The 20,955-nt window shown below is 48.7% G+C and overlaps 2 protein-coding genes across 2 annotated transcripts in view; both read right to left on the bottom strand.

The window, feature by feature from the left end:
- The window catches only part of SEC11A (SEC11 homolog A, signal peptidase complex subunit), a 66,366-nt gene that overhangs the window by 11,725 nt on the left and 33,686 nt on the right, over positions 1-20,955 (bottom strand). The gene's annotated exons all lie outside the window — the stretch shown is intronic.
- LOC132587645 (zinc finger protein 592-like) overlaps positions 4,672-20,955 on the bottom strand; it is a 39,109-nt gene continuing 22,825 nt past the window's right edge. The window contains exons 3-8 of the mRNA XM_060259963.1: positions 20,559-20,735; positions 19,498-19,657; positions 13,429-13,692; positions 12,092-12,204; positions 6,790-6,925; positions 4,672-5,216 (exon numbers count right to left, since the gene is read on the bottom strand). Coding sequence (XP_060115946.1) covers positions 4,692-5,216; positions 6,790-6,925; positions 12,092-12,204; positions 13,429-13,692; positions 19,498-19,657; positions 20,559-20,735 — 1,375 coding nt within the window. The 3' untranslated portion in view covers positions 4,672-4,691. The remainder of the gene's footprint in view (positions 5,217-6,789; positions 6,926-12,091; positions 12,205-13,428; positions 13,693-19,497; positions 19,658-20,558; positions 20,736-20,955) is intronic.

A 20,955-nucleotide genomic window follows, 5' to 3' on the forward strand; every position in this document is an offset into this window, starting at 1 on the left:
TTGTGCCGTGTACATTATGAGTTGGATGCATTTGCAAAGAGGAGCTTCATAGCTGAAATGTTTAAAGAGACATTGTCTACATGGAGTCCTGGAGACTTGGCTTTTGTAAATAATATGACAAAAGTAATCAGATGAATTTCAGTGAAAACTGCTTCCATGGCCATTCGCACGGAAGCCTGTCAGAGTTCACTATTTTCTCCAGCGGAGCTGATCTCTGCCAGCTGGAGATCAGTTGCACAAGTGGGAGATCTCCAGGTCCCACCTGGAGGCTGGCAACCCTAGTTGCCATGCAAAGGCAGGCAATAGCAAACCACCCTGAATGTCTCTTGCCTTGAAAACCCTATGAGGTTTCCTGTAATTTAGCTTCAACATGACAGCTCTTTCCACCACCAATCAGGGCCGGATCGACATGTTTTTTGAGGGGGGGGGGGCAAAATTAAAAAATGATGCCCCCTTATGGGCCATTCTGTCTTATGGTCCCATAGAATACAATGGACTCAATACCCAATTTGGCACACCCCCCCTCTGTCGGTGCTTGGGGCAAGCACCCCCCCCCCAATGCCCCCCCTCCGATCTAGGCCTGCCACCAATGCATTTCATTGGAATATAGCTCAAAGAGCACAGAGCAGTTAAACTCATTCTGAGCCAGGGCTGTGGCCTGGAAGCATTTTATCCATTTTATCCAGGGCTGTGGCTTGGTGACAGATAGCTGCCAACCTGGAGCTCTCTTGAAAATACACAAAGATTAATCCCCTCCCCCCGAGAAAATGACATCTTCAGAAGGTAGGCTTCATGGCATTATATCCTCACTGAGCTCCACGCCGTCACCCAGCCTACAGGCCCAAATCTCCAGGTACTTCCCAAACAAAACGTGGCAACCCAGCAATCTACCTTGCACAGAGTGTGGTTAGTTCAAATTCCATGGGGCTTAAAAAAAAAAGATCAAGTATTACATAAGGCGGTCGCCAACAGTGTTCCCTGCAGGGCTTTTTTAATAGCAGGAGCTCCTTTGCGTATTAGGCCACACACCCCTGATGGAGCCAATCCTCCAAGAGCTTACAAGGCTCTCAGTACAGGGTCCAGGGATAGAATTCTAGCAGGGGCTCCTTTGCATATTAGGCCACACACCCCTGATGCGGCCAATCCTCCAAGAGCTTACAGGGCTCTCAGTACAGGGCCCAGAGATAGAATTCTAGCAGGGGCTGCTTTGCATATTGGCCACACATCCCTGATGGAGCCAACCCTCCAAGAGCTTACAGGGCTCTTAGTACAGGGTCCAGAGATAGACTTCTAGCAGGGGCTCCTTTGCATATTAGGCCACACACCCCTGATGGAGCCAATCCTCCAAGAGCTTACAGTAAGCCCTGTAAGCCCTTGGAGGATTGGCTACATAAGAGGGGTGTGGCTTAATATGCAAAGGAGTTCCTGCTACAAAAAAGGCCTTGTAATTCCCCTCCCTCCACTGAGTGCAGTTCACATCCCAAGCAGAACAGAACTGCTGTAGTCTTCAAATGGATCATGGGCGTGGCTCCAGATTGCTGCTGAGCAGGGGTTCCTGTGTTAATGGGTGGCTACTCATGTGCACCACTAAGTGGGATGGCTAGTAGCCAACCTCCAGGAGGGGGCCAGAGCTCTTCCTCACTAACAACAGGAGGTGGGGTTGCCAGGTCTGATTCAAGAAATATCTGGGGACTTAGGAGGTGGAGCCAGGAGACAAGATGTGACAAGCACAACTGAACTCCAAAGGGAGTCCTGGCCATCACATTGAAAGGGGCCACATGCCTTTAAAATGCCTTCCCTCCATTTGGAAATAAATGAAGGATAGGGGCACCTTCTTTTGGGGCTCACAGAATTGGACCCCCTGGTCCAATGTTTTTGAAACCTGGGGGTTGTTTTGAGGAGTGGCCCCAGATGTTATGCTGCAAATTTGGTTCCTCTGCCTCAAAAAACAGGCCCCCTAGAGCCCTAGGTACCCACAGATCAACTCTCCATTATATGGTATGGGAATTAATCTCCATAGGGTAGAATGACGTGTCCAGCAGACATTTCCCTCTCCCCCCCCCATTTTCTGATCACCCTGAAGCAGAGGGAGGGCCTCCAAACCGGGGGATCCCCTGTCTCCACCTGGGGATTGGCAACCTGAACAGGAGGGAACAGCAGCTTTGGCGGCTGCGCTTTATGGCTCACTTCCCTGCTGACCCTCCTCCCCTCTCCAAACTCCCCCTCCCCAAATCTCCAGGAATTTCCCAAACTGGAGTTGAGAACCTTGAGCCCGTTAGGGGAGGGTGGGATATAAATTTGATAAAATGAATCTAAAAATAAATTGCGCCTCAGCCTTTGGGAGAGCCCAAAATATTACCGAACAGACCCCGACGAGCTAAGCATTGTTAGATGGTTTTATTTGAAATACTTTGAAGTAAACATTATAGCAAGGCACCGAGGCCTCTGCAAATTAAATAGATATGTGAATGGCTTGGGAATGGTACCCCCCCCACCCCCACCCCGCTATTGTTACTTTAGCTAGGCTACTCTGTAAAACATTCCCTAGACTAAATGTACATAGTATCAAAAAATACAAAGGGTTTTTATCAAAACACATTCCAACGAGAAAGTGAGCAATTCAAATGTAATAAGATAAATAGGGTTTTTTCTTCTTAAATTATTTATAGTAAACAATGAGCAGGAGTCTGACTCAACATAAAAAACTGTATATATATAATATATATATATATATAAAAAGAGAAAGTAGAAGTTATTACAGAGAGCATGGGGGGAAGGAAGCACACGAGGCGACAGGAGGGAGGGGGGGGGGAATGAAATCGATGCAACCGTAGGGGAATCGAAAATCTCCAGGCCGACTGACTCAAGATGCGCAATGGAATTCTCCCCACCCCCAAGTTGGAGCAAATGTTTGTGCTACTGACCATGCGCCTTGCTGGGAATTCAGATCGGTCTATGCAAACACAGGAAGCCAACCGAGTCGAACTGGGGGAACCAATATGAATTCTTTCTAGCCCGAGCTGTGGCCAACGAGAGCATCCCTGGGTGAGGGATGCTCGTGACAATTTATGCTGGAATAAAAAGCAGCCTATAAAGTGCTGTGAGACTCCTATTGTATATTTAATAGCTGCACTTTTTTTTGTGGCAGGAACTCCTTTGCACATTAGGCCACACACCTCTGATGTAGCCAATCCTCCAAGAGCTTACAGGGGCCTATTGAAAGCTCTTGGAGGATTGGCTACATCAGGGGTGTGTGGCCTAATGTGCAAAGGAGCTCCTGCTACAAAAAAAGCCCTGTTTAATAGTAATCGGTGGGTCACCCGTGAGGCCCCTCCCCCCCCCCCCCAAAAAAAAATCTGCAAAGGAAGAACATCTAAGGTAATCCCTCAAGTGCAGAGAAAAAAAAATATATATAAATAGGGACTCTATATGCAGGGAGTTTAAAAATACCTCCCCAGCTTTCTTGTGAAGTCTGTGCAGATGGTGCATTTAAAAACTGACAATATAAAACACAAATGAGCAGAAGTAGCAATCTGTTAAGGAGATGCAGACTGGGCCAAACTGGGGTGGGGAGGGAAGATATAAAGCAGTGATTGGGAGGATTTGGACAGTGGGAAAACCAGACAATCGGGAGAATAAGGGGGTAGAGAGCTGGGGCCGGTGGGCAAAATTGTATTTCCCTACCCCTGAGAATCCTTGTGCACCACCCCCACCCCCCTTAATGTATAACTCCCGGGCGACATATGGGGGCCAACCATTCACAAAAATGAACAGCTGTTTTCGTTTGCTGTGATCTCCTGTTGGGGTGGGAGAAGGGATAAGCCAGCATTCTGCTATTGCAGGGGTGGCCAACGGTAGCTCTCCGGATGTTTGTTGCCTACAACTCCCATCAGCCCCAGCTGTTGGCCATGCTGGCTGGGGCTGATGGGAGTTGTAGGCAAAAAAAAAACATCTGAAGAGCTACCGTTGGCCACCCCATGCTATTGGGTTCCCTCGCCTTCCTGATTAGCTACGAGCAGTGATGCAAAACGCTGCTTGTGCAGAGAAGAAAACCCCCTTGGGCAGGTTCGAAAACACATTCATTGGACTGCTTTTCACAGCGTGGCCGAAAAGCGGAGTCAACACGAGTCTTGGGCAAGGGGGTCCTCAACTGACTGAAGGTCGAGAGGAATGGGGGTTGGGGGGGTGGATTAAACGCCTGCACAATCCCGCATCAAACTGAACGAGGAACTGTGACAAAAGTACCAGAAGCCTGGATGAGAGGGAGGAGGGTGGTGGTGGTGGGGAAGTGAAGCGGAACTGCTGAAAGGGGCCTTGAGTGGCACATGATTAAAGGGAAAGAGCTCCTTTTTTGTTCTGATCTCGAAGGTGGGGGGGGGGAGAGGAGGACCAAAGAAACAAAACAACAAAATTAGAATTTTTGTTTCGTTATGTTACCCTGCAGGTTCAGACACGGTTCAGTCTGGGGATCCTCCCCACCCGCTCCCCTCCTCACATCTTCAGTGCTACAGAGATGGTGGCAATGACTTTTTTTGGGGGGTTCCCTTACTAATCAGAGTTGAACGGAATGAAGACCCCCCCCCTCCAAGAAAGGAATAGCATATTTAAGAAGTGTGAATCCCGCCCGACCCCCTCCCGCCCCCTCCCTCGAAACCTCAGGGAGACACACGCACGCACACACAAATCTTGTCTTAAACGTTTGAGGACTTTGAATGTTTGTTCTGAGAGGCAGGCTTCTCCGTGTCCCGTGATGCCGAATCGTCCCCCGAGTCTTTCTCCTTGGAACCACCTGATGCCTCTTCCCCGACATTCAGCTCCCCGTTAGGCTCCACTAGTCCGTTCCCATTTGCCTCCGTGACCGCGCCCTCTTTTTCGTCCCCTGCTTCTTCTTCTCGCTGCTCCTGGCCCTCTCCCTCCTCCTCCTCTTCCTCCTCCTCCTCTTCCGGATCTTTGACTTTATGAACGATGAAGAGGTGCCTATTCAGAGAGATGTGGGATGTGTAGCACAAACCGCAGAGCAGGCACTGGAAAGTGGAGCTGTCCGTCTTGTGCCGAGGGATGTGCCCCTGGAATTCAGTCTCGGAGGCTGTTGAAAACTCACATTTGGCGCACTTCCAGTGTGCTCGCAGTTTTTTCGCTGGTGGATCTTCAGATCCTGACGCGGCTGTTTCTGTCTGCTCCGAACCGTCTGCGGATACCCTCTTTGGAGTTTTTGTCTATCAAACAAACAAGAAAGCAGAGCGTTATTGCATCCGTCTCCAAAGGCTTGGTCCAGTTCCCTGTAAGCCCCAGGGATGTCAATCTTTAATAAAGCAGCCCTTTGGTGTAGGGGTTAAGTGCGTGAACTCTTATCTGGGAGAACCAGGTTTGATTCCCCACTCCTCCACTTGCAGCTGCTGGAATGGCCTTGGGTCGGCCATAGCTATCACAGGAGTTGTCCTTGAAAGGGCAGCTGCTGTGAGAGCCCTCTCAGCCCCACCCACCTCACAGGGTGTCTATTGTAGGGAGAGAAGGTATAGCAGATTGTAAGCTGCTCTGAGTCTGATTCAGAGAGAAGGGCAGGGTTTAAATCTACAGTCGTCTTCTTCTAAATGAATGAGAATTTTAACATTTGAAGTTGAATAAGCTTGCAACTGGTCTACCCTGTGTATGTACTACATATATTATTACCTCTGCTACTGGTTTTTGCCAAGATTAATTAATATGCTCCACCAGGGGTCCCCAACCTTTTCCAGCCTGCAGGCACATTTTGAGCAAGATGATGATACTGATTTATACCCCACTCTTCATTCTGAATCTCAGAGCGGCTTACAATCTTCTTTGCCTTCCTCCCCCACAACAGACACCCTGAGGTAGGTGAGGCTGAGAGAGCTTTGACTGACCCAAGGCCATTCCAGCAGGTGCAAGTGGAGGAGTGGGGAATCAAACCTGGTTCTCCCAGATAAGAGTCCGCGCACTCAACCACTACACCAAACTGGCTCTCAATGAATTCATGGCATGGTGGGTGCAGCAACAAAATGGTGGCCACAGGAGGCGAAGCCAGCCACAAAATGATTGTCGCAGCTAAAGTTCAGTGACACAGCAGAGATCTGTGTGCTGTGGTGGTAGCTGCTGCCCACGCAACATTTTCAAAAAAATCTGCAAAGCCGATCAAATCCCCAATAGTCAATCAGATGCCTTGCCAGGCAAAAGCAGTTAAGTGTGCGGACTCTTCCCTGGAAAGGCCTTGGGTCAGCCATCGGTCTCGCAGAGCTGTCCTTAAAAGGGCAGAAGATATTCAGCCCCACCTACCTCACAGGGTCTCTGTTGTGGGGGTGGAAGGTGTGAAGGAGACTGTGAGCCACTCTTAACAAGACTCTTGAGATTCAGATGGAAGGGTGGGATATAAATCCAGTATTTTCTTATTATCTTCCTTCTGGCCCCGCCTACTTCCCAAAAACGCTTGCACTGTTTTGCATTTGCGTTCTCCTGCACTGGAGAACGCAAATGCAAAAAACACATCTAATTTACACAATTTATTCCAATGATTTTGTGTGTGAGTGCTTGCACCAGTTTTGTGGGTTTTTTTTAAACAAACCGCTCTCGCAATGTTTGGCTTCACAATACGCACAGGTCATGGCTTGCTGTGAAAAAAGAAATGCAGAAATGGGCAAAGCAATTGCCGAAATGGCACAGGCCAGAATTCGAGGGGCTTCCACAGGCGACAAGCAAAAGGGGAAGGCCACCAGGTGGGCCGGGCAGCTACACGAGAGGGAAACCTGCGATTGACAAAAAAGCACAGCAGATTACTTTTGTCAAGACTTCCGCTGGGGCTTTGGCTTTGGCAATCTGGGAATGGTCTGGGGTTTTGATGCCGTGCATGAGGCTGATGTGGTTCTCTAGCGCAGACAGCTGAGGAAACGACTGAACTTCATCTGTGCAGTACCTGAAAAATAAAAGCAGGACAAGGGTTAAGATCGTTCATGTTCAGTCTTGCTCCTCCCCTTCGCTTCTTCTCTCCCTCCGCTGGGAACGTTTTTGGTCCAAGCCAGCTGGGGCAAGGACAACTGCTTTCGGCTTATGCAAACTGTGAAACTGCTGGTGCACACTGGTGGTATAGAATTCATACCACAAACGATGCAAGTGAGTCTTCCTTGCATTGGGGAAGTTGCAGGGCTTGCACACTATCCTCACCCTGGGAAAACCTCCTATGCGATCAACGTGCCTCCCCTCCCGGGTAAGTGTGCTTTGTTTCTGTTTTGACTTGTTATCTGTTCAATTGTGGTCTTTGATCGCATACAGTAAACACTCTTTTATATTATTTATTAGTTCTGTTCCAAAAACTCCTTCCCCCCAGGGAGATTAGTCTGACTCCCTCTACTGGTATCTTCCGCCAGCAGGGGAAGTCCTTTTCTGGTTTCATCTGGCATACCCAACATTATTGGCCTTCCTTTTAGTGCCCCCCTTTTAGTGCGGCCCCGTGGCGCAGAGTGGTAAAGCAGCAGTACTGCAGTACTGTGGGTCTGAACTCTCTGCTCACGACCTGAGTTCGATTCCGGCGGAAGCTGGATTCAGGTAGCCGGCCCAAGGTTGACTCAGCCTTCCATCCTTCCGAGGTCAGGAAAAGAAGTACCCAGCTTGCTGGGGGGAAAGTGTAAAAGACTGGGGAAGGCAATGGCAAACCACCCCGTAAAAAGTCTGCCGTGAAAACGTTGTGAAAGCAACGTCACTCCAGAGTCGGAAACGACTGGTACTTGCACAGGGGACCTTTCTTTTCCTTTTAGTGCTCTGTATTCACGTTTTCAATAACATTTTATAATTTAAACTATTTGTTATTGTTTTCAGAGGTGTCAAACTCATTTGTCATGAGGGCCGGATCTGACATAGATGAGACCTTGCTGGGCCAGGCCGTGTGTGTCATAAAATGGAATGCCAGGGAGCAGAGATATCAACTTTTGAAAGGACACAGAAAAACACAAAGTTTTAAAAACGTAAAATATAATATGCCTAAAAGATTAGCACTTTTGCAATATTTTGTTCTTTAACAGTTTCTGATAATGGACACCTTTGTGTGGTGTAGTGGTTCTTATCTGGGAAAACTGGGTTTGATTCCCCACTCCTCCACTTGCAGCTCCTGGAATGGCCTTGGGTTAGCCATAGCTCTCGCAGAACTGTCCTCGAAAGGGCAGCTTTTGCAAGAGCTCTCTCAACCCCACCCACCTCACAGGGTGTCTGTTGTGTGTGTGTGTGGGGGGGGAAGGTAAAGGAGATTGTGACCGCTCTGAGACTCTTGAGATTCAGAATATAGGGCAGGATATAAATCCAATATCATCATCATCATCATCTTGCTCTGAATTACTGCATCAAAATCTGGAGATAATATCCATGGTGTAGCAATCTTGAGTATGCTATTCTCATGGTCAATGCTCAGACTCACGTTTGACACCCCTGGCTTAAATGTTTTAAAATTAGTTGCTTTGTGGACTCAGGACTGAGTGGAAAGGCAGCTTTATATATATAAATTACTAAATGCTGGGGGCTGGGAGGATATGCACAAGTTGCCACAAAAAGAAGGCTTAGAATCCCTGTGCGTAGAAGATGGAGGCCCTCGGCTCAAGCTTATGTGGAATTTACTCCAGTCTAAGCCCAATCAAATCCGAGGTTTCAACGCCAATAACTTGGTAGAGAAGGGCTTTCTAACGCTCCTCAACCCTCAGTGCCCACTTCAATGTTCTTGGAGTCTTAAACATTGAAGAGCCATTGGCTGAAAACACAGAATGGTAGAAATGCAAACTGTATGCAATCTGTCCTGACCAGGAATAGCATTGTATGGAGTCTAGTTACATCTAACGCGTCAGGCTCCAGGCCACAAAATCCTCACGGGAGGGACTCTGTCATTTGCCATATCCTTCTGGGAAGAGGCAGATGTCTGTTGATGGGATGGCTCTAAAAGCGGGCAGGCTCTTCATTCCCTGCCCCCCAACTCAATCCCATCCTTGGATTAACGGTGACAAATTCCAAAGTGCCAATTCTAGAAAAACTCTCCAAAGAGCTGATAAGCTCTGCAGAGAAATAAGAAGGGGTGTGTGTGTGAAAGGTGCCGTCAAGCTGAGGCTGACTTATGGCAACTCTTCGTGGGGTGTTCAAGAGACAAACAGAGGTGGTTGGCCATTGCTTGCCTCCAAGTCACAACCCTGGGCTTCCTTGGAGGTCTCCCATCCAAATACCAACCAGGGCTCACCCTGCTTAGCTTCCGAGTGAGACAAGAACTACAACTTAGAAGTATTTAATATGGATTCTTGAGATAGGACCCTGTTCCGTTTCATAAGTGCTCTGGCTTGTTTAAGGAAATCTGCTGAATACTATGCGTATTCCTTCACACAAGCTTTTGTCTGTAAGAGAAAGAACTGCTGCTTATTCCAAATGCCCATGCTTCCCGCCTACTGACTCCCCTCTATACATGTCCCCCCCCCCTCCATTAACCAACCAACCTTTCTTCCTCCCTCCCTTCCTTTTGTGCGTGTGCATGCACCTGGAAGTCAACCTCTGGTGACACCTGGAAGTTGACCTCTGGATGGCAACCTCTGGTGACTGACCCCTACTGGGGGCTGGGAGGATATGCACAGAGGAAGCCTGCCCTTGCCCTCCCGACTGCTGGTATTCCCTGGAGGTCTCCCATCCAAGTACTTGCCACAGTCAACCCTGATTAACTTCCGAAGATCCGGCTTGCCTGGACTATCCAAATCGCCCCCCACCCTCAATTATTACAAACCAGCAAATGAGTATTTGGAAACACGTTTGCAAGCTTAATGCATAACCATGGGTGGCCCAACTGCAGCTCTGGAGCCACATGTGGCTCTTTCACACATATTGTGTGGCTCACAAAGCCCCCACTGCCCCATCAGTCAGCTTGGAAAATGCATCTAAAGTTAGTTGCTTCCTTTCCACCTCTCCCTCCCCCCAAATCTATTTGCCTTCCTTCCTCCCTTCCGGCTCTCAAACACCTTACGCCAGGGGTGTCGAACATGCAGCTTGGGGGCTGAATCAGGCCCCCAGAGGGCTCCTATCAGACCCTCGAGCAACCGGCTGTCATCTGCTTCCTTCTGCATAACAGCTTGCTTTGCAAGGCTCGCGCAATTGCTCAGGAGCTACAGAGCAAAACCTCTATTTTCTCCAGTGGCTGAGGCTCCCCCCCTAGTCCCCTGGGGGAGGAAGGAAAGAGCCAGAGCTTCCTTTGCCCAGTTCCCTGGACCCCATGGGGGAAATACAAAGAAAGCATCCTTAAGACCAATGAGTGCTAATGTTTTAAGCATGTTTTAAGTTTTTAAAAATATATATATTTGTGTTTGTCTGTGTTATCTCTGCTACCTAATCTTAAATAGGGACACACATGGCCTGGCCCCTCAAAGTCTCATTTATGTCAGATCCGGCCCTCATAACAAATGAGTTCAACACCCTGCCTTACGCCCATGTCTTGCTGTTCTCAAACATTCAACGTTTATTCTATGTGGCTCTTACATTAAGCAAGTTTGGCCACCCCTGAGTGTAGCTCTGCCCTAGCTGCATATGTTTGACTGTAGGTTCCAATGCTCCTTTTTGAAGAAACCTCCAGCTATGACATCTGCTCACAGATGAGCTCATGTGCACAGCAGGATGGCTTCCCAGGGTGCACCTGGTTCTTGGGGTGGTCTTCAGGCAACCGGCAGGGACATCCCAGCCACCTCCCCACAAAAGTCTGGGCACGGATCGCTGCCAGGAGCTAAAGGCACACGCTCTATCCAAAGAGGCTCAAAATCCAGCTTTCTATTATCAGTTGTTATTTTATTTCAGTTCATTTCTATTCTGCCCTTTCCCGCAAAGGGTGACCTTGGCCCACCGGATTGACCACCAGAACTTTACCAGCAAGGCGGTGAGGAGGAGAATGGTTAGTGAAACCGCAAGAGCAGGCTAATTTTAGCCAAGCTTCCCTTCTAGAGGACAAACAAAGAGATTTACATGAAGGGAACGCTGGACAAGATGAGGATTTCTTTTGCCTGTGTCTTGCTGGGAACCACCTTTGTTCAAACGAAGCAGGAATTCAGGAGCCGGCAAAAGGGAAGATTTCAAACATCCGAGACTAACTCATTCTGTTGCCCTGATGAGGCAATAAAAGCCACCTTGAACAAGGGCCTTTTCAGTGGCCAGCTTGAAGCCATCTGAGACATCTGCTTGGGGAGGGGGTCCCCAACCTTTTTGAGCCTCTGGAATTCTGATACGGCACAGCGGGGGCAGCAGTAAAATGGCTGCCACAAAATGGCTCCCGCAGGAGAAGGAAACAGCCACAAAATGGCTGCCACAGCTTAACCTCAGTGCCACGTTGTGGATCGTGGTGCGGAGGTGGCAGCTGCTGCCAAAGCAACATTTAAAAAACTCTACTCAGCCAATCAGATCTTCAATGGTCAATCAGAAACCTTGCTGAACAAAAGCCCTACCTGGCCTCATCCACTTCCTAAAAACACTTAGCAGGCACTGGAAAAAGTGTCGGCGGGAACCACAGAACACACAGAACCACAGGCTCACGGAATCAAGGAGAGCCAGTTTGGTGTAGTGGTTAAGTGTGTGGATTCTTATCTGGGAGAACCGGGTTTGATTCCCCACTCTTCCACTTGCAGCTGCTGGAATGGCCTTGGGTCAGCCATAGCTCTCTCAGAGCTGTCCTTGAAAGGGCAGCTTCTGGGAGAGCTCTCTCAGTCCCACCCACCTCACAGGGTGTTTGTTGTGGGGAGAGAAGATATAGGATTATCAGCCGCTCTGAGTCTCTAATTCAGAGAGAAGGGCGGGGTATAAATCTGCAGTCTTCTTTCTATACCTAGGGCCAGCTAGTGAGGGTCCACACCAGACCACTACACCAGCAGTCTAACAAGGTCTGCATGACCCTCTCACATATCGGCTGCTGCTTGCATTATTGCTAAGACACATCACGTCTAATGGGGAAACCCTGGCCAGCATTGTAGCCTAAGACTCTATGTGATGTTCCAAAACAGGCAGCAGCAGATACGTTCGTCGCAAAGCCCTTTTGAACCTGGAAGACGGGTCCATTGTGGGGAAAGACTCCCTCCCCCCCAATACTCACGGGCAGGTATAAACTTTCTTTGCTGTGTCGTGATCATTTCGCGTGTGTCTCCGCAGACTATTGGAGGCGTTGAATGACTTCTCGCACTGACGACAGGGATATCTCTTGATGTTCTAATGAGAGAACAGAAGGGGTTAGCGAAAACCACAAGAGCAGAGTAGGAACGTGTGTTTTGGGTCGGGGCAGAAGAACTGGACTTGTGTTTGCAAGGCCGTTCTTTGAATTATGGCACAAAGCTGCTTTGCGCACGATGGACAAAGGGGCACTTGCAATCTGTGTGCCGCACGACCCTGCTTGAGGAGTGGCTGCCTGCAGACTCACGGTAGACGGGCCTGAGAGTCTTGGCCAGAAGTCTGTGTGGCTCTCAGATATACGTTTGCTGAGAATCTGCAGACCCCCACTTTCCCTTCTGCTGTGGAGATGCACACGGGACATGTTCTTTGATTTGTTGATTAAAAACAATCATTGGCTACCTTCCTACCTTGCAAAACTCAAAGCAACTTTTTTTTTTTAAAGTCGTCAAGGTGCAACTGGCTTATGGCGCCCCCTGGAGGGCTTTCAAGGTACGAGAAGAACACAGGTGGTTTGCCATTGCCTGCCTCTGCCCAGTGAGCCGGGTATCTCTGGTGGCCTCCCATTCAAGTACTAACCAAGGCCAACCCTATTTAGTTTCTGAGATCTGGCAAGATCGGCCTAGCCTGGGCCATCCAGGTTAGGAAAGTAGCTTATAATATAAATAAAACAATGATTATAGAAACAGCTAAAGACCACAATTTAAAATCTCCAATCAGGAATGCCAATAAATAAAAAAGCAAATTAGTCCAATTTAGTCCTAAATAAAATGGTCTTCAACTGCCTCCTGAAGATCGAAAATGAGGCGGCCAGGTGCACCTCTCTGGGGAGGCTGCCATGACTGTGGGGCTGCCACTGAAAAGGTCCTGTCTCAGGAACCCACCGAATGAGCTTCTTTGGTTGATGGACGGACAAGAGAGCTTTTCTGTGTGATCTTAAGATTCCCCTTCACATCATAGCAAACGACTCCTGACCACAAATTCGCTTGCTTGAGAGTTTGGCCGTAAACTCGCTTGTGTCAAGGACACCGATGAGTTTCTCAGCCTCATTCCCCTATCTGCAAGATGGACGCTGAGATCGCTTCAATGCTATCGCAGCCTTTCTGCAGGATATACTTGACATGCTGTCTCAAAGGTATGCAACGCAGCAAAGGAACCAACCTCCCAGACTCTCTCATGTCTTTATGGGCGCCTGTCGTACAGCTACGGTATTTTTGCTGTGTTTGTGGGAAGAAGAATCAAACGTGATGCCAATGTTTCCCTCACCTTTCCGTGGCTCTTCTTCATATGAGACACGTAGGTTTCTCGGTCCGGGAGCCACTGGGCGCACTCCCGGCAAGTCCAGCTGCAGGGCTTCGCCTTGGGCTTTGATTCTGGGCTCGTGTCTTTCGCAGGCAAAGGCGCCTGGGGAGTACCGTTGACGACCGACAGCTCCTTCGATGTCGAGAGGGCGTTGCTGCTCGCTGCCGTCTCTGACTTCTGGCGGAAACTGGCTGGGTCCTCGGGGTTTTCAGGGACTCCGTGGACACTCTGGCAAACAAACAGAATGGGAAAAGGTCACACAGAGAAAGAACAGAGTGAGAAACTGTTAAAAATGTGTCTGCATACTCGGCTTATTGGGGAAAAAACGACGGCTCTTTCAAACGGCTCACCCAACTTGGGAAATGGTGAAGGGTGGACAATGTGGACATCACCCGGACGAGAGTACTCTGAATCACTGCAAACGTGTTAGAAAAAAGAATGGGGTACATTCCTCTTTGAACCATACCACCTGACTGCAAAAGAAGAGACCACCACATGTTCCTCTGTTAAGAAATACTCCCTGAAAATGAAAGGTCAGCATGCTGGGCAGTGTTCCCTCTAAGCTAAATTAGTGTGAACTAGAGTTAGCTCACAGTTTTTTAGCCTCTGGCTCACACATTTTTGTCTTAGCTCAGGAAGGATGTCCCCAGAGCAAACTAATTTATGCAGTAGCCAAACTGCTCACTCACAACATTAATGCCAGTATCTTACAAAGTAGAATTTTTACTCACAAGACTCCACAGCTTAAAGGGAGCATTGCTAGTGAGACAGTATGAAAACTAGCGAGGTGCAGTGGATAGAGTGTGGGATTAAGATCCTGGGAGATCTGGGTTCAAACCCCACCACTACCATGGAAGCTCGCTGACCGACCCTTGGGCCTCTCACAAACTCTCAGCCTGGCCTACCTCACAGGACTGTGGTGAAAAAACAAAGCAGGGGAGAACATTCCTCTAAGCCACTCTGAGCCCCAAGTGAGTGGGAGGGTAGGGGTGGGGGAAACAGGATAGAAATAAACACAAAAGGAAGCACATGGGCTGGTTCCTAGTCATCTCTCCTTGATGCACCACCTTTCCAAATACTGCCAGCTCTTGGCCGAAGGGGAAAACATCATCCCCCTTTCATGAGATACACACCCTCGTAAAATGGTACATTCTCTCCCCACCCCCATAAATATTTGAAGTGTTCCACTCAGAGGACAGTCTTGGTGCATGTAGGAGGAAAGACTATAATCCCAAATAAACAGTGTTGAGTGTTGGGTCTGCAAAAGTAGTCAGCACAAGCCCAACTGCAGTTGCATTGCTTACAATAAAGACAATCAACACTTCATGCAGTCCAAAAATATGTACCCTAAGTAGACTATCATGGCTGTGAGTTGGGACCTGTTTTCTGGAAGCAGTCGAAGACGTAGTTCCCTGGGAGATTTTGGGACACAGGCTGACGGATGGATGGACAGAGAGTCTACTATGATGAGATTATGTATTGGCTGGATCTTGAGTAAACGGCATTGATCAGTGTCTCCCCAACAGCCATTTCCACAATTTCATAAAATTTGTATTGACTTGTCTCTTGCTAGCTTGTTGATGTGATTTCCCCTGCGCTATTTAATCTTCATAGCGGGCCTTATCAGGGTTTATAGGCCCTTTTCCAGATTATGAGTAACAGGCGTGAGGCATTTGCGCTACTTGTATGTGGCAACTGCTTACCTTTTAAGGTGGAAACAAAAAAGGAGATGATGATATTGGATTTATATTCCGCCCTTCTACCTGAATCTCAGAGCGGCCTACGATCTCCTTCACTTTCCTCCCCCACAGCAGACACCCTGTGAGGAAGGTTGGGCTGAGAGAGCTCTCCCAGAAGCCGCCCCTTCAAGGACAGAGTCTCAGACCAGTCTATAATCTCTTTTCCCTTCCTCCCCCCACAACAGACACCCAGTGAAGTAGGTGGGGCTGAGAGAGCTCTCATAGAAGCTGCCCTTTCAAGAAGAGCTCTGAGAAAGCTATGACTGACCCAAGACTATTCCAGCAGCTGCAAGTGGAGAAGTAGGGAATCAAACCCAGTTCTCCCAGATAAGAGTCCACATGCTTAATCACTACACAACAATGACCGATTGAAGAGGAACAAAAAGAACGAGGAATCAGACGTCACTTAAAGGTGCAAAGCAGCTGCCCTTGAAGACAGCATAGTAAGAAAGCTGTATATTTAAACAGCAGCAATTCCACAACAAGATAATCCACTACTGCACAGATACACCAAGGCCCGGATCCTATGGAACTACTGCCCAACCAACGGCACACTCCTCTAGTGATATCAGAGCCAAGCTTCAGATTGCAAACCCATTAGGAAGAAACAAAGTATCAATTATTTTGAATAATATCACATTAGTGTCCATTCAGGGCACAGTTTGGATGTCCTGCCCTAAGAGCTGTGTCTTATCAACAATGCAGCAGATGTTGTTCAAGAATCTACAAAAGCCTCTTAGGACTTGCCTAGAAAACTTGCAGCACCTGATCCAAATCATACTTGGGAGGAAGGTTGATAGCAAACCCAAGAGGTGGCCATGACTCAGTGGTAGAGCCTCTGCTTTGCACGCACAAGGTCCCAAGTTCAATCCCCGGCACCTCCAGTTGAAAGGCTCAGAAGCAGGTGATGGGAAAAACCTCTGCCAGAGAGCCACTGCCAGTCTATTTATTTACATTATATTTATATCCTGCCTATTCTATGCAGACTCAAGGCGGCGAACAACATAAAATACACAATAAAAAATAAGCAATATTAAAACAATAAAACAATCAGGTAAATTGCAATGGTGTTACTTCAGGCACATAATATTTCCTTTCTCAACGCGTACAGATCCTAGGCAGTTAGTACTAAAGTGCGATAGATCCAGAAGTGGTGGCAGCCCTCTCCCGTTAGATGTCCTATGCCATCCGAAATAGTTCAGTCTTGCAGGCCCTGCGGAACTGCCTGCAGGGCCCTGAGGGCTTCTGGGAGGCTGTTCCAGAGTAGTCTGTCTGTGCAGACAAGGCTGACTTTGGTGGTCTAAGAATCCGATTCGGTATAAGGCAGTTTTATGCGCGTGTTCAAGAGACTGCTCTGTTTAACTCTCTCTGCTGGTTGTACCGTTTGTTTTCGTAGTTGTTGTCAAATTTATAAAAGGTGCTCGTGACCCACCACCACCTTCCCCTTAATGTACTACATCCAAACAGCCAATCAAATATCCAGTGGCCTATCAGAAGTGTTGCTGGGCAACCCTGTCCCACCCACTTTCTAAAAACACTCGGCGAGCAACAGCAAAGGTGCCTGCAGGCGCAATGGTGCCCACGGGCACTGCGTTGGGGACCCCTGTAGTACAGCATCTGCTGCTTCAAGTAACCTCACCTCTTTTATAAACTCAAGCATTCGCTTTGAGAACAGCTCTAATGGAACGGACTTGGCAACGAGGGTCGGTAACTTTATCATGTGTGATGTGCTTGTCTTGACCCAGGGCTGAATGTGAACTTGGGTCAGTCAACGTGACTGAGAGCCAGTTTGGTCTTATCTGGGAGAACTGGGTTTGATTCCCCACTCCTCCACTTGCAGCTGCTGGAATGGCCTTGGGTCAGCCATAGCTCTCAAAGGAGTTGTCCTTGAAAGGGCAGCTTCTGTCCGTGCTCTCTCAGCTCCACCTACCTCACAGGGTGTCTGTTGTGGGGGAAGAAGATAAAGGAGATTGTAAGCTGCTCTGAGATTCAGAGTGAAGGGCGGGTATAAATCTGTGGTTGTCTTCTTCTTCACATGGAAAAGAATCCACAGGACAGGAAAGACAAGATCTCAACTGACAGAGGTCGTCTTGGGTTCGATCTTTGGGGGCATCTCCAGCTAGACCAGGGCACAATCCCTTCAAGCCACCCCTCCTATTTATTATTATTTTTGAATGTACACCACCCTCTTGAGGCTTTTTGCATCGTGTGTGGAAGTCATTTGTCACAAGTTCGTCAAGACTGTTTCAGATCCAAGAATCTTTCATCAAAGTTCTGCATCTAATTAAAGACAGCTGTTCAGCACACAAGAAGGCAAAGGGGACGCTTGGGCAAAGCCGTAAGCCTCCTTCGCTTCCACCTCGAATAAAAGCCAAATCGACTGAGGAACAGGAGGTCTGATTTGTACTGCCTGGATGTGAAAGAGATAGTTGTAGCTATTGAGTTTGTGTCCAGTTATGACTCTCCCCCAGGTGAACCTGGAGACTTGGGAAGTCTTTGCAGTGTTCTCCAACATGGTGAGACTAACAGGGTTGAACTCTACATGCTGGTGAAGGAAAATGCATTATGTCAATTGCATTTGGTGATATGGACTGCAAGCTTATGATTTTTAAAATAAAAGAAGTGCCAAACATCTTTCTCATCCCGTGTTTTTTTTCTCCTCCCCATCTGAAAAGATCCCTTTTAAAGGTCAAGTCATACATCTTGAGATCCTATCTTTGACAACAAACCTTGAAAAGGCAGCTCAAACATTTACAAAAAGCACAGACATTTGGAGAAAAGCACGTGGTACAGTTCTCTTGGAACAGTACCACTTCTGAATGCAGGTAAATGATATATTTGAACGTTTTCTCTGTAAAAGGCTTCCTACTTGAAGAAAGCTGGCCTATCAGGAGGGAAGCTTCTAGCTGGGCCTTCTCACTGATGCACTGATTTTCCACAAGCAGTGACTTCTTGATGCACAAAAGAACCAGCACATACCACCACTTAGTTGCATCCTGAAGAGATACGGTCTTGTAGGGGCTGTACAGCATGCTATCTCTGAACTTGTGCTTCAGCTTTTTACGATTGTGAATATGTACATTGCTAGCAGGTGAAAGAAAATTGGCAGTGGGGATACCAAAAGCCATTGTTGGCCCTCTCCTGCTCTCGAGACCCGGCCCAGATATCTCTGAAGACGAATCACATGACCTGCCCAGACGAGCCGCATCTGCTTGGCATGCAGAAGGTCCCATACTCAATCCCTGGTGTCCTCAGGTGAAAGGACCAGGCAGGAGGTGATGGGAAAGACCTCTGCTTGAGACCCTGGAGAGCCGCTGCCAGTCTGAGTAGACAAGACGGGCAACGATGGACCAAAAAGGTCTGATTCAGTACAAGGCAGCTTCATGTGTTCATGGGTGTTTACCTGCCAATGACTTGGAGTATTTAAGAACATAAGAGCGTTTCAACCTTTCTTCATAGGGAAAGTGCTCCAGCCCTTTAATCATTCTAGTTGCCCTTTTCTGGACTTTCTCCAATGCTATAATATCCTTTTTGAGGTGCGGCGACCAGAACTGCACACAGTACTCCAAATGAGACCGCACCATCTATTTATACAGGGGCATTATGATACTGGCTGATTTGTTTTCAGTTCCCTTCCTAATAATTCCCAGCATGGCATTGGCCTTTTTTTTATTGCAAATGCACACTGTCTTGACATTTTCAGTGAGTTATCTACCACGACCCCAAGATCTCTCTCTTGGTCAGTCTCTGCCAGTTCACACCCCATCAACTTGTATTTGTAGCTGGGATTCTTGGCCCCAATGTGCGTTACTTTGCACTTGGCCACATTGAACCTCATCTGCCATGTTGACGCCCACTCACCCAGCCTCAACAGATCTCTTTGGAGTTCCTCACAATCCTCTCTGGTTCTCACCACCCTGAACAATTTAGTGTCATCTGCAAACTTGGCCACTTCACTGCTCACCCCCTCCCCCCACCCCCAGTTCTCTCCTCTCCTCTCCTTGCCAGCTCTGACGTGGTGGTGGTGGTGGAGGAAAGTGCTGTCAAGCCACAGGGTTTCCAAAGCAAGAGATGTGCAGAAGCGGTTTGCCACTGCCTGCCTCCGCATCACGACCCTGGTATTCCTTGGCGGTCTCCCATCCAAGTAGTAGCCAGGGCTGACCCTGCTTAGCCTCTGACCAAACTGGGCTAGCCTGGGCCATTCAGGGCAGGGCAGGGCTGACGTGTGCCGAGTTCAAGGGCAAGGGGGGAGGGGGAGTTCTGCGCAGGCGCCGGATCCTCTTCAGCCACCCACCTTGACGTGCTGCATCAGCTGCTGTTTCTGCATATACACCAGCTGGCACTGCGGACACTTGAAGACTCCCACCGTCAGCCGGTTGGCGTTTTGCTGGAAATGCTCCTGCAGGAGCCGCTTCTTGTTGAAGACCGTCTCGCAGGAACATTTGTAGATCACCCTGGAAGGATGGATCAAAAAACACCCCCCCAAACTGTCAAGTCGCCGGAGAGAAGCAAAAGGGAACAATTCCCATTCTCAGGATGTTTTCTGGAAATGGAAAAAAAATAATTTCTCTGCCACAAGACCTGTTATCTGAAAGCTCAAGATACAACAGCAGGGCGCAGAGGCCGAGGCTTTCCCCTGATGTTGCCTCCTGGCTCTGGGATTCAGAGGATTAGCGCTTCTAATGCAGCGGCTCCCAACCTTTTTGGCACCAGGGATTGGTTTTGCAGAAGACCATTTTCCCACGGACCAGTGTGTGGGGGGGTGCTGGGGCTTTTGCTGCCCTAGGCTGCCCCCTTTACCCACACCTTGCCCCCCATGGAGGTCTTTAAATGAGAGGTAGGCGAAAGTCGCTGCTGCGCTGCCCCTTCTGCCTGCCCGGGACCCAGGTGGATGAAAGAGGTGGTGCTTTGGAGCAAGGCCACGCGGCCTCTTTCATCTGCCACGGTCCCAGATTCCAGGCGGACAAAAGGGGTAGTGCAGCGCCTCTGCCTCGCGCCATGGCCCAGTCGCTAACAGGCTATGGACCAATCCCGGTCCACGGTCCGGGGGTCGGGGACCTCTTCTCTAATGCAGAGGTTCCTCTCAGTCACCATGACTAGTAGCCCCTGACAGATATATCTATCATGAATCTACCTAATCCCCTTTAAAAACTGTTTATTCCTGTGACCATCACGGCATCCCCTGGACAGGGAACGCTACCTTTTAATCGCTCTCCATGTAAAGCAGCACTACGTTTTGTCCGTCCTGAACCTACTGCCCACCAGCTTTGTCGGACGCAGGAAGGCACACTATGCCATGCAACGGAGGGCAGGTCCGGAGCTAAGAGGGTGTGTCCCAGTGTGAGACCGACTTACTGAGATGTCTTGTGAGGTTCTGCAGGGTGCTGGCTCGTGATGTGGGCGGTGGTGCTGTCGGCGGACTTGAAGGCCATCGGGCAGAACGAACACTTGTGGAAGACTTCACAGTGCTTCTCGTGAATGTGCACCTTCAGCATCGCTTGTGACATGAAGACAACCCCGCAGTGAGTGCACCTGGAAAGAGAGAGGGAGGCCTGTGAGTGTGCATAATGGCATAATTTTTATGCATAATTTTATAAACCTATATCACAGGGCCAGCCAAACTTGCTTAATGTAAGAGCCACATAGAATAAAGATGTTGGAGAGAAGGAAGGAAGGAAGGAAGGAAGGAAGGAAGGAAGGAAGGAAGGAAGGAAGGAAGGAAGGAAGGAAGGAAGGAAGGAAGGAAGGAAGG

Source organism: Heteronotia binoei, chromosome 19, assembly GCF_032191835.1.
Source record: "Heteronotia binoei isolate CCM8104 ecotype False Entrance Well chromosome 19, APGP_CSIRO_Hbin_v1, whole genome shotgun sequence".
Lineage (NCBI taxonomy): Eukaryota > Metazoa > Chordata > Lepidosauria > Squamata > Gekkonidae > Heteronotia > Heteronotia binoei.